Below are 13,740 nucleotides of genomic sequence, written 5' to 3'. Positions count from 1 at the left end.
GAGGAAGGATGCATGAAGGAGCTAAACACTCCAAAGTCTGTTATTTTATGCGTCTCTGCTTACAAAAGTACGACTATGACAAAACGTCTAATTGAACTTGAAAGGACGTGGCTTTTCCAACTTTGCCGTTAATTGAAACCAGACGTGTGTCTCGCTTTTAACTTTCTCCTCTTATCTCTTCTACACAGTGTACAATGTTGTAACCTTGAGCGGGTCACTCAAACACATTCTAGTTCAAAGGCCACATGCGGCACAATTACCTTTTTTCTCCCCCCCCCCCCCCCAATTCTTTTGTTTATTGGTATTTTCTTAGTTCACAAAATTCTCCACATAAACGTTTTGTCTTTGACATTCATCTGTGCACCATGTCATAATAAACACTCGCACTCAAATCGAACAGGAGAAACATGGGTGCACCTTTAAAAAAGAAAAAAAAAAAAGAAAAACTTTGAACGTGAAGTAACCCTGTCAAGAACCCGAGAAAGGAACCATCCCCTTTAATGTTCCAGAAAACAGGTTTATCGTATCCGATCCATGTTTTTCCATCTTTTCAAAAACGCGTTTTGTTGCAATTTTGATGGCAAATGTAATTCTTTCCGTCTTAAAAAACATTGTATATGATGTGAATCCACTGAAATGGATGTTTACCAGGTGGCAGAGCCCCGAGACGCAGAGAAACCAGCTCAAATTGGAACGTCTGTCAACAATATGCTCTGAATCATTTCATAAAGCTCCTGCCATACAGGCAGCAACACTGCGATGTGTGGAGATTATTTGCCTCTTGGTCTCCCAACATGCAGATGAGTTGGTATAAAGTTGGGGTTTTTTTTATGTTAAAATAAAAAACAATCTAATGAGACTTTTCCAGCAAAACTCTCTCCATCGTCTTGAATTTTGAAGTTTCAGCACCGTTTCATCTCGAGCTACCATCCAGCGTTAACCTGAATCGGGTATTCTTTCTGCTCGGTGTCCAAAACCTAAACTTGCACCGCTTGTACCAGGTGGCACTTTTCCTCGGGCCTGCTCGACCTGCTGCATGAGTCCAAAACACTGTTTTCGTTGTTTGTGGGACGAGCAGGCCTCTGCCAGCCGGAGAGGAGGATGTGCGCTGAGCAGAGGGGGAGCGATGTCTTACCTCCACTCATCCCTCCTCCACCTCCACCTCCGTCTTGTCTGTCGTTGAGGCGCTGAGGCAGCTGTTTGACTTGATGTGCTTCCCAGATGACCTCAGTGTGTTTACTCCTCGTTCTCAGCACTCGGCATGAGAGAGGAACAAAAAAAACAACCTCCCAGAGCAGTGTTTTCTGCTTTTGGCTTTTCTCTTAGTTCAGTGCCGGTGCTTACTTACTTTCTTTTTTTTCCCCTTTTTTCCTCACATGGAATCTTGTTTATAAATGTGTTTAGTTCACCTGAGACTAAATATTTTTCTTTCTGTTTTTTGCCTTTCATGTCGCCCCCGTCTCGTCTCTCTCTCTCTCGCTCTCTCTCTCTCTCTTTCTCGCTCTCTCGCTCTCTCTTTCTCGCTCTCTCTCTCTTCCTCTCTCTCTCACTTGCTTGCTCGCTCGCTCTCTCGCGCTCTCTCTCTCTTGCTCTCTCACGCTCTCCCTCTCTTGCTCTCTCTCTTCTCTCCCTCTCTTGCTCTCTCTCTTCTCTCCCTCTCTTGCTCTCTCTCTCTCTCTCTCTCTCTCTCTCTCTCTCTCTCTCTCTCTCCCCCCCCCCCCCCCCCTCCAGCCGTCAGAACCAGCTGAAGGATCAGGCCCAGCAGGCTCTGGTGTCCCCCGCTCAGCTCCCAGAGGAGGCCGAGTGCCTCACGGTGCCCAAATACAAGCGGGATCTTGTTCAGAAGCTGAAGATCCTCCGCCAGGAGCTGTCCCAGCAGCAGCCTCAGGCGGGCCACTGCCGCATCGAGGTGTCCCGCGAGGAGATCTTCGAGGTGAGACTGGAAAAGAAGCTCAGTCATGTCCTCATGTCAACCGGAGCTCAGCTGGGGGGGGGGGGGGGGCTGTTATTAACGATATCCAGGAACTGGTACATAATTCAACCCTGGGGAGGAAAGTTTGTTCTCACAGCCAGAGCATGTGTGAAACCACTTAAAATGCATTAGAAAATGTTAGTGAAATTTCAAAATAATGGAACGTGCGCTCCATTGCACAACCCCCCCCCCCCCCGACTTCTGGCACCGCGGGCAATAAACAACAACAATAATTCAGTGTCGAGGCATAATTTCCAAGTAATATCCATGCGTCTGCTCAGCGAAGCAGCCGGCTCGCCGTTAAATTATTGTGTACTTGTTATTTATAGACTCGCCCAAGTTATTTTAAACATTCTTGGAAAAGGTATTTTCCTTTTTCCTCCCTCGTTCCTCACGGGCACTCCCCCCCCCCCCCCCAAAAAAAAAGTCTGCTGGCCACAAACACGGCGTTATCTATGGTGTGTGAAGGCGGCCTGCTGAAAATCTAAAGCAGACGTCTTGTTTGAGTTTTTCTCAAATACATTGTCCTCAGTTTGGGGGGGTGGGGGGGGTAGTTTTTCTTTTTTTTTACCTCTTTATTCTCTCCCTTCATGTATCTCGGAGGGTGCGCGGGGGCCTTCATCAGAACAACAGCACCTGCAACAGACTGCGTGACCCTCATAAAATATGCAGCGGAATGTGCTGGAACAGCCACGTCTGTTAATCTGAACGAAGACATTTTTGTTGGCTGATCTCAAAGTGAGAGCAGAGGGCGGGAGGATGGAAAGAGGAGGGGTGGGAGGGAGGAGGGAGGAAGGGGGGGGGGGGCAGCAGAGGACGTCTTGAGGTTGAGCGAGACATAACTGCATAGCTCCTTCCAGACCCGCTGAAGCATTAAATTATGCCTGAATAGGCGAGTGTGAGCCGGGCGAGGCTGTCGGAGGCCGTCTCCACGTGTGTGGACGAGACCGTCCCGGCTGTCTCGGAGCTCCTGGATCTGCGGGACACGGTGGAACCCGGCCCAGTTATTACAGTCTTGTGGCTGTGTTTATTATAACTGCCCCTAATCCACTTTAAATGAACACCCCCTCCCCCCCACACACCCCGAGGGACGAACGCTGATTGAGGCGGAGAACCGATAAAAAGAAATTAAAAACTGGAACAAAGCAAGATACTGTTTCCGCCGCCGTGTTTGACGCAGCACTCGTGGGGGGTTTGTGCCGCAGGAGTCGTACCGGCAGGTGATGAAGATGAGGCCGAAGGACCTGTGGAAGAGGCTGATGGTGAAGTTCCGAGGGGAGGAGGGGCTGGACTACGGGGGCGTGGCCAGGTGAGGCGCCGTGACTCTCCTTGCCCTCCGTGACGTGGAGGCGAGGCTGAGGCTGAGGCTTGTGTTGCGCTGCGTTGCAGGGAGTGGCTCTACCTGCTGTCGCACGAGATGCTGAACCCGTACTACGGCCTGTTCCAGTACTCCCGCGACGACATCTACACGCTGCAGATCAACCCCGACTCCGCCGTCAATCCTGTGAGTGTCACGTTTGGTTCTTCTTCGAAAGCCGCTTGTATTCCGCCTCCGTGGACATTTACCTTGAATGTGTGTAAATCAAGGATTATTGTCACAGGCGATTATGTTTACATGCAGTTTGTTTTCATACAAATACACACATATTTGATAAAGGAATTTAAAAAAAAATCTTGTTTAATCCATTTCCCTGAGCCAATATTTGAAGCTTTATACTTCTCATACATGCTTTATAATAGCGTATACGACTACATCACTCTGAAAGGCATATATATGTATTATTTATGACATTTTGAATAGCACTGTATTAATCATCAGAGGGGAAATGCCTTCCTGCATTTTCATAGGCTATTGGAGTTTTTTTCTTTTTTCTGATCTCTGTATTTTATTATTGTGGTTTTAATGTAAAAGCACACAACTTTTATACAAGTTATTATTATAAGTATCTAGGTTTATATAATTGATGGACTTAATAAGATGTAATATTTCTCGTGTCTGTCTTATAGCTATTATATATATATTGATATTCATCAATCTTGGATGAATGATTTTGTACTCGATATAGTTTTAATCTCATTTTTCTCATGGTTTGAAAGGAGCCACATTTGAATTGTAAGATTGTGAACTTCCTCTTGATAACTTGATGTTATCTGAGGAGGTTCTTGGTGTCTGGAGGTGTGAGGAGACCAACCCTGCGCTCTGCCTCCCCGCAGGAGCACTTGTCCTACTTTCACTTCGTGGGTCGCATCATGGGCATGGCGGTGTTCCACGGCCACTACATCGACGGCGGCTTCACTCTGCCCTTCTACAAGCAGCTGCTGGGGAAACCCATCACCCTGGACGACATGGAGTCGGTCGACCCCGACCTGCACAACAGCCTCGTCTGGATCCTGTACGTCCGCCGCCGCCGCCGCCGTTTAATCACAGCAGCGTCTCAATTAAAGGATTTCCGGGTCACATCACTTTCCTTATTTGTTTCCACTGTGTTCACGTGCACCGTTAACCTCAGCAGGTGAAACTAAACCTCCAGCAAATAAAGCAGCTTAAACACTTTTTCCTCACTTTGGGGACGGCGCCCTCTGGTGGTGAAACAACACGACGCCTCGAAGTCCAAGGTGTTTAAAGAAAAGACAAAACTCCACCAGAGCAGAGAGAATAAAATAAAAACCTCACCTTTGCCCAATTTTTTAAATTTATTTTATAATTAATGGGCTTTTCTCCATAAAATCAATCTTGTAATCACTTATTATCATTGGTTTATTACAGATACATGCTTTTTTTTCTGCTTCAATGTCTTATAATGGTCTTCAGGCAAGACTCATTCTAGTTCAGGTTTCTACAACCTTTATGACCAAATGAGCCTTTTCTTTTAAGGATTTTCTATCGGATAAAATTTGTGTGGAGCCATAAAAACATCTTGATGATATGAAATGAAGAAAACAATACAAAAAAAAAATTTCTACTAAAAACTGACATTGCATGCATGAAGTGTCATAGCTAAAATATAAATACATTCTATTATTTAAATTTTTGCTTTTGTAGCCAATTTTAACCACTGTTTTTTTTTTCATGGATTTCTTTTCCTGCTTTACCCATTTTAAATATTTTACTCTTTTAAACATATTTATAACCATATTTATGTTTTTCCTAATGGTTCGAGGAGTTTTAGCCATATTGGCAATTTTAACCTCGTCTGTTTTTAATGATTTCATCATTGCAATATCGGCTGTTTTTCAGCAGCTCAGTTTCAATGCGCCACTTTAAAGTGTCTTAAATGTAACCCGGGTGCGTTTGTGTCGTCGCCAGGGACAACGACATCACGGGTGTGCTGGACCACACCTTCTGCGTGGAGCACAACGCGTACGGCGAGATCATCCAGCACGAGCTCAAGCCCAACGGCAAGAGCATCCCCGTCACCCAGGACACCAAGAAGGAGTACGTGCGGCTCTACGTCAACTGGCGCTTCCTGCGGGGGATCGAGGCTCAGTTCCTGGCTCTGCAGAAGGGCTTCAACGAGGTCATCCCGCAGCACCTGCTCAAGGCGTTTGACGAGAAGGAGCTGGAGGTACTGCCCAATGGCGCCCCCTGCTGCTTCGCTCCACCCGGCGGACCGCGGCGCCCCCCTTTAAACGTTTCCTCTCTCCACCCCCCCCACCAGCTGATCGTCTGCGGCCTCGGCAAAATCGACATCAACGACTGGAAGTCCAACACGCGGCTGAAGCACTGCACTCCGGACAGCAACATCGTCAAGTGGTTCTGGAAGGCCGTGGAGTCCTTCGACGAGGAGCGCCGGGCGCGGCTGCTGCAGTTCGTCACCGGCTCCTCCAGGGTTCCCCTCCAGGGCTTCAAGGCCCTTCAAGGTAGGAAGCAGCCTCAGCAAGCCCTCCTTGTGGGCTCAGCCCCGGGGGCAACCGGGGTTTTCATGAGGTCTTCTCGCTCTTGGTATTGTGTGTGAAGGGAATACGGGGCGATGCAGGCTTGTTGAACTTGTTTTAGTTTGTCAAAACAGTTCACAGTACAGGACTGTCAATGAGAGCATGGTTCTGAAGAATGAAGAATAGGAGAAGGACTTTTATTGCCACTGTAGCAGGTACAATGAGATTAAAAACAACTCCAGTGACAGTGCAGAACAGAATATGTAAGAACGTGTGAAGAAAAAAACAAAGTGCAGAATATTTAAAAAAACATAGAAAGGAAAATAGTGCAAGAAGGAGGGTGGGGGTGTAAAGGAGGTAAAGTGCACAGTCCAGTCCTGAGAACAATAAAAATGATATTGCACATTATAAAGTAGTCATAATAGTGAAAACTCCAAGATTTTCACTTTCTCTTTGATTAAAGTAATATTGGTATTGATTTGTTCCTGTTTTACCTAAAGCTAGGACAAACAACCTTGTTGTTTTTATTTTAAATAAAGAAATCTGAACTCCTACCTTAAGCATAATCTGCAGCCTTTATTCATCTTTATAGAAACTAATGCTTATTTTCAACCATAATAATACAGTTTTACACTGTTACATCACGGACCTTTAGTTCCAGACACCAGTGCATTACTCTGACCTCCACTTCTACTAGAAATGTGCAAATTAAGATCGTCAGTTACTTTCATTTTAAAAGAAACCCCGGTTCACTGGGTCCGTCCTGGCAAACGGCCCTCCAGAGACGGAGCGCCCGGCTCCCCTGGTCCCCCGGCAGACCGCTTGCCTTATGTAACCAATAATAGAAAACACATAATAGAATCAGACTAAACACGTCGCTCCGGTCAGGAGGACGAACGTCAACTCGGTTGACGCTGGAATCCAAATACTGAAGTGATTCTTTTTGTCTTGAATAACAGATGACATAATGCAGGCATAACATGTGATCTAAGCTCTGGATAAATGCAGGTTACTCACCAAAGCAGACAGGTGTGTTTCGTTTTTTTTGTTTGGTTTTTTTGTTAATGTTTGAAGGAAAACACAGAGGAGCTTTTTTTTTTTTTTTCCAACTACAAGTGGAGAAACTCTGCTGCAGTTTGTGTGTTTATAAGAAATGAAAATGAAGCGTCGTGCACAGCATTGTGTAAATCTGAGTCTGACTGTGTTTATATTTTTAATACAACTTTACCTCCAGCCGTCTTTAAATTATGGTTACTGACGAAGAAATCAGAGTATCTGGGGGGGGGGGGGGGATACATGCATAGAAAAAAGCATGCAATATTAAAATTTTAGCTCTTTGGCCTCCCCAAGGTTTTTTTTTGCGTTTTCGTTTGTGAGAAGTTTCATATTTACACGGCAACGTTTTGAAAACAAGGTCATTGTACCTGGAAATAGATTTTTAAAAAAAAAAGAAATTTATGAAAATGATGGCGTTGGCATGCCAGGCCACTAGTGGGAGCTGTTGTTTTGTTTTTTGTAATAAAACCAGACACGTGCACACGGAGAGGAATCGACTGTAAACTGTTTTTCGTCCTCGGTGCTTCTTCTGGCTCCACCCGTCGGAAAAGTGGCGTCTTTTTCTAAAGCGAGTGTTTTAAACGCAGGTGCTGCGGGTCCCCGGCTCTTCACCATCCACCAGATCGACGCCAGCACCAACAACCTGCCCAAAGCCCACACCTGGTGAGTAGCGCTCGTCCAAAACGGCGGCGGGCGGGCGGGCGGGCGGGCGGGCGGGCGGGGGGGGGGGGGGGGGGGTCCACCGGGGTGTCCACCGGTGGACAGCTAAGTTTCCGTCTTGTCTCCCAGTTTCAACAGGATCGACATTCCTCCCTACGAGCACTACGACAAGCTGTACGACAAGCTGCTCACTGCCATCGAGGAGACGTGCGGCTTCGCCGTGGAGTGACGGAGGAGCTCGCCGCACGCCGGGAGCACCGCCCGCCCCCCCCCCCCCCATGTGGTCACGCTAAAGGAGGACGAGCAGAGAAGTCCTGAGAAAGTCACGTGACTCTAAGGAAGGGGGGCGGGGTTTCTTTTTGTAGCCCCTCCCAGCCCTCCGTAATGTCTTTTTATTTGTATTTTTTTTTTTTTTTAACTTTGAAACGGATCTCTTCAGCTGCTAATAACTCAGACTATTTACTAACTTTGTGGAACCCGCACAAACTTGCCGGCTCTTCCTTATAATTTTTTTTTTTTTTTCATTTTTGGTATTTTTACAAAAACACAAAACATAACATATTCCATGTAGCAATGCTTTCACCACCTCACCAAGCGGAGCAGCCACATTAACCAGACCACAGGGTTATCATCGGTCACTGGAGTGACCCCCCCCCCCCACCCCGGGGGGGGCCGCTCGCCGCCCGGCGGACAAGGAGGCGACGCTCGAGACGGAATCCGACTGTTTACAAACCTTCTCCAAAGAGCGCCGAGTCGCTGCATTCCCACAATGCCCTGTTTCACACATTTAACAGCTCGCTGTGCTTAAAAAAAACATTTAAAAAAGGAAAAAAAAAAGAATGAATGAATAGTTGAAAATGTGTTATTTTTATATAACTGGGAAAATTAAGAAAGAAACAATAAAATTCTATATAATATATATAATTTATTGCTGTTATATTTCTGAACCCCCTTCTTTGCTTTACTTTTTTTTTTTTTTTTTTCAGAAAAGCAAAATCTTTTTAATGTAAATTGTTTAGATTGTCGGAGGCGGAAGCAGAACGCAGCTCACTGAAGAACGCTGTGGTTTGTGTCTCGGAGCCTCTCGCAGTGAATCGCAGAGGTCCGTCTTTTAAGTTCAACCCACAAAGTCCACTGAGTGCCATATTCACTTGTGAATGAATGAATCTTTGCGAACTCTTGAGCGCACCCTTTAAATTGTGACTTCGGGCCGGAGCTGCGGCCGATGGCGCGATGTTACGTGTTTTTGTTTTTTTTTCTTTTTCTAGCAGTCATTTGTAGCCGGTCGATATTAACGGGACTGACGTGAAGCTCAATGTTGTTCAAGGCGTGTTAAAGACAAGAAGACCCTTTACTACCTTCCAGCCATGTGGTGCTAAGAAGCGTCAACGTTTGTGCCGCCGTAATGCCGAAAGTACGACGCGTTCGTTCCATCCTTTATCGCACGTTCCAAAAAAAAATAACGGGAAATATTGAACAGAACAGGACGATACAGTTTTGCCCGTCTGACGTGCTGCAGCTCACCAGCGAGCCCCGGCTTCCTGTCTTTTAATACTCCTTATAGCCACAAGGTGATGGAGTGAGTCACTTTGACGTCTTCGAGTCCTCAGTCCGGTAACGGGTCCTTGAAGAAGGGAAAAAAAAAACCCTCATCAGAACACACACACACACACCCCTGGTGGTTGTTTGTGGTATTGACCATAGCTAACGTAACGACACCTCATTTTTACCATCAAAAAAAAGTTTTTTTTCCAGTTTTGTTTCTAACGTTATAAAAAGATTTACTGCCAGGATTCAGTGTGTTTTTATTTTCCAGCTCGGGGCCACAGGGTCGTGTCGTGTTTAGAGATCATCGCGAGTCAAAGTTCGATTGGAGTTGGCGCGTTCCTCCAGTCCTCTTCCAGAGTTAAAAAAAAAAAAAATACATGGGCATGACGTCTGAAATACAACTTTCATGGTCACAGAAACGGGCGTCGTCCATCTTCCGCGCACGTTGTGAAACAAAACTCCCCAAAGCCACGCTGAGGACCTCCAGGAAGCCACAGTGACTCAACACTGCCACCCAGTGCCCCGACAGTGACATGGCTGAAACCGCTCGCACCGCACCTTTAAGGCGTCCGCGCTCGTTTGCGGCCACTCAACGTTATCCAGCCACCTTCTCAGGAGATGTCGTAACCAACGTTTGGACGTCTGTCCTTTTGAGAGAAAAAGAAGCTTCACGATAATATTTTTGTCCTGATAAAAATGTCGAGAGTTTAAAAAAAAAAAAAAAAAAAAGTGGTTTTAGAGTCTTTGCCATCGCAGCAGACCGCTCACATACACGCCTGTAGCAGGTTTCTAAATGACACAAGCTCCTGATCTTCACTATACATTTTTACATTGAGAAAAGGGGGGGGTTGTTTTCTACCAGTTAAAAATGAATGTTTTTTTTTTTTTTTTTTTTTTAAATGCTGCCTGTCTAGCAATCTCTACGACCGTGGACTGTTCTTAACGTTTGCATACATTTATATATATATATATATATTTATATATATATATATATATATAAAAAGGTTTGCTTCACGTATGCAAAGTGAAAGTGTCCTCAGATGGTGCTTTGTACAGTAATAAGATATTGTTCATATATGTGGATCAAACAGACTTGTAATTTATCTTTAACTTAAGAAGAAAAAGACTTTCTTTTTTTTTTTTTTTTCTTTTTTTTTTTTTCTTGAACTGAGGAAAAAAAGGAATTGCACACTCACACAGACTCGAGGCCGCCGGGTGTATTTGTGGCGTCCTTCCTCCCACCTTTCAACCAGTCCAGCGCACAAGCCGATGGCCCTGCTGTCTGTTCCGACACTACACCGCTCAGAATTTTTAAAAAAAATTTAAAAACACGCCCCGTCGCTGCCTCCCACTCAACTCAACAAGTTGAGAGATGTATTTCTTCTTTTTTTTTTTTTAAATAGCATGATCCACTAGCAGGACTATATCTCTCATAGCTGACTGATGCAATTTGATGTATGTTAACACTATCATTTTGTAAGAGTATTTTATTTTTGTGTGTAATTAGTTCTAATTAAACTTGCCTTTGTCTAACAATGTAAGGCCTTGTACACAGAAATGTCTTGTCTTTTTTCCCCCCCTCCCTCATACACACAATAGTGGATATTAAACAAAAGGGACATTTCCAAGTGCATTTGAATGCATCGAAATGTCTCTGTGTTAATTTTGACGGCGCGTTCATTGAAGCTGGGACTTTATACTGTTCTTGCAGTAAATTCAGCTCAGCATGATCTAATAATGGACATTATCCTCATTCATAAAAGCCTCATAGGCAATATTTCTGTATTGAGCTGCTCAGGTTCTGTTTTGGTTTAAATCGGGTGTGAAATATCAGGCCTGTGGGCCAAAACGGGCTCCAACCCACCAAACTACTAGTCAACTTGTTTTCCACGTTACATTCTCAAAATGTTTTTGGGGATGACAGTTGTCGTCTTTGGAATTCCACGTCGAACTTAAATCCGTGTCAGCCCGATTCCAGATCGGGGAAATGCTGCACAAACGTGACGAATAGTGACTATAATTTTATACGTAGATCATTTTAAAATGTACTAACTCAGTTTTTCCTGATAAATGGGTTCTTAACTCTAAACACTGCGATGCTTAATCTGCGATCCTCTGAGAATCTGGTATTTGCATGTGAATGGAGCGTGTCTCGGACCCCCTGCGGTGAAAACAAAGATACTCCTCTGGATTAAAATGAGTGGCAGATGGCTCCCAGGGTGAAAAACAGGAAATGGCCAGGAGGTTGTTGAGGAAAGAAAAGTGTCAAACACATCTTTTGTTGTTTCTATCAACATTATAATACAGGTTATTATGTTACAATATCCTCTGGCTGGAGTCATTGCAGTTTGCACTGTGGCTTTTGTGAGTTTCTCATCGGATGTCCTTCCAGGGGTTCTTCAAGTGGCAGTTTTTGTTAAATGTCTCACCGATCAAACATATCTTACCCCAGAGGTGTTGAACCCTGATTCTGGAAGGCCACGGCACATTTCCAGGCCCCATTTACACGCCGATGTTTCATGAAAAGGCTCGGAAGAGTTTTGCATTTGCATGGCAGCGTTTTGAAAATAATGTAGTTTTGGTGATCGGCCACTAGGTGGTGCTGCACTTTGAGTTTGTAATCAAACCACACACCGACACTGTAAACATTAACAATAAGAGTACACAGACAAGTGACTCGACACTTTTGCCATGGTGTCGAAGGATTTTAAAGTTGGTTTTGAAAAAAGTTGTGTTTTCCTCTCTTTTCCACGGAGACTGACTCGGAGCATTTCCGTGAACTTTCACCTCAGAAGCCATTTTCCCAAAGAAAAACAACTTTTTAGTGGCAGGGTCCAGCCTGTGACTCTTGAAACTGATTAATTTGTGCCACTTTTCCTCTGCTGTTTATTCAGGCTTTTAACTTTCGACACAAGCAATGAACACTTTTACACGTCTTTGTTATAATTTTTGTCGTGTGGAATATAATCATGCTCTATCCCGTTTCATCCCCCTTTTAAAAAGCATGTCGCTTTTATAACTTACTGCATGAGGCAGTTTGTCCAGCAGAAAATGCAGAAAGCTTGTTTTTCAGCTGTTTATATGTAAGCTGTGTTCAGTTTTGGTTTCTGTCTCTTTTGCTCTGCATGAATTGAACTTACAGTTTTGACATCAACATGAAAAACTTGGACTATTTTGATTTGGCTACTAACATTTACAATAGTTTTCCTTATATACTAGTTAATGTTTAATAAAAAAAAAAAAAACAATTAAATGGACTTAAACACTGGCATTTTCTTTTTCTTTCAGCTAATAAACCCTTGACATTGTCATTGAAACATAATGAAATTGAGAATTTCTCCAATAGTTAATTTTTTTTACAGTCATTCTTCACAAAAAAAAAAAACATTTTATGGCCATTACCGGTAGGTTTAATGGAATTTGTTTTACAGTGTGAAATGGTCCAATAGATTTGATATAAATCTCATTTTACATCTTCTCCAAATTTTCATTTTCTGTTGTCACAGTGTACACTATTAAGCGCTATACTGTTGGATAAAGTTATGTTTTAAGGGAACGTTTCATCATCATCATAACCCATCATTACAATAAATCGTTGATTTTGGCCTTGACCTTCGTTAAGCTGTTCGTGATGTTCCTTGGTTTTTCCCAGCAGCTTTCACATTGTATGTCAGTTCATTGTTGTGTTTGACCTTGTTGTGCCTTCAGCTCGTCGCGCTAGAGAATTCTTTCATTTTCACCGTATTACTGTCCCCAACGTTCCTGTTGCACTTTCCTTGGTTTCAAAGCGGCTTCATTTTACTGCGAACGCTCGTCCTCTTCAACCACAATCTATAAATGTGTTTGGTCCCAAGGAGAGATTGTCAGAGCTTTTCATTGTTCTGCAGTCCGTCAAACTGGATCCACCTGAAATAACAAGAAACAGCTCTGAGTCACATCTGTACATATTATTACCTCTCGACAAAATGCGGCGTGTGACATAGAAAAAGGCTGCTTGGGTAAACTGAACAGACTTTTGGAGTCTTGTGTTTTATGGTACTAATGACTCCCAAAAGTTGCTTTAATTGCCTTTTTTGATAGAGTTGGGCAACAAAAATGTATTTCTTTTGACAACAGAGCCATTTTGTAATGAGTTATTTATTACCTTTGTCAACGAAAACGAAAGTTGGGTGACAAACGAAGTTAGGGAGAAAGGTTTTGTGTTTGTCTGCGTGTTTTTAATTAACTATATGTCTGTATGTATATATGTATTATACCAACTGGCGATTTCTCATCATCCAAAGACCAATCAATTAGATTCTGGGATGTGAACAGCAATCAATTGCCCATCTAGTTTAACAATGTGTCTGAATATGAGGCTCATTTACAGTTTAGAATGTTGATTGAACTGAAACACATGCTGTATATTTGGAAATGACCTTGATGTAACTGCAAATAGCCCCTGGACCACCAGCTGCCAAAGTTTGCCTTTGAACATCTTTATTGAATTTCATGTACAATCACTGTAAATAACTTGAATACAATACACATTCTCACTCTCTTTAGTTAATTTGTAATATAAAATGAAAGACGTTTCGCCAAAAATGATGCAACAGGAACAACGTTTCGTCTCTTCTGTTTGGGTTCGA

General features: G+C 43.7%; 1 protein-coding gene across 1 annotated transcript in view; it reads left to right on the top strand.

Annotated features, from left to right (window-relative positions):
* The window catches only part of smurf2 (SMAD specific E3 ubiquitin protein ligase 2), a 54,308-nt gene extending 43,638 nt beyond the window's left edge, over window positions 1-10,670 (top strand). Inside the window, exons 12-19 of the mRNA XM_080511568.1 lie at window positions 1,732-1,933; window positions 3,178-3,281; window positions 3,362-3,476; window positions 4,187-4,365; window positions 5,280-5,538; window positions 5,632-5,833; window positions 7,492-7,567; window positions 7,694-10,670. Of these exons, the coding sequence (XP_080367694.1) occupies window positions 1,732-1,933; window positions 3,178-3,281; window positions 3,362-3,476; window positions 4,187-4,365; window positions 5,280-5,538; window positions 5,632-5,833; window positions 7,492-7,567; window positions 7,694-7,793 (1,237 nt within the window). The 3' untranslated portion in view covers window positions 7,794-10,670. The remainder of the gene's footprint in view (window positions 1-1,731; window positions 1,934-3,177; window positions 3,282-3,361; window positions 3,477-4,186; window positions 4,366-5,279; window positions 5,539-5,631; window positions 5,834-7,491; window positions 7,568-7,693) is intronic.
* The last annotated feature ends 3,070 nt before the right edge of the window (window positions 10,671-13,740 follow it).

This window comes from Blennius ocellaris, assembly GCF_963422515.1.
Source record: "Blennius ocellaris genome assembly, chromosome: 16".
Taxonomy (NCBI): domain Eukaryota; kingdom Metazoa; phylum Chordata; class Actinopteri; order Blenniiformes; family Blenniidae; genus Blennius; species Blennius ocellaris.
Note: the sequence above shows the minus strand (reverse complement) of the source record. Positions and strands in the feature narration are given on the sequence as shown.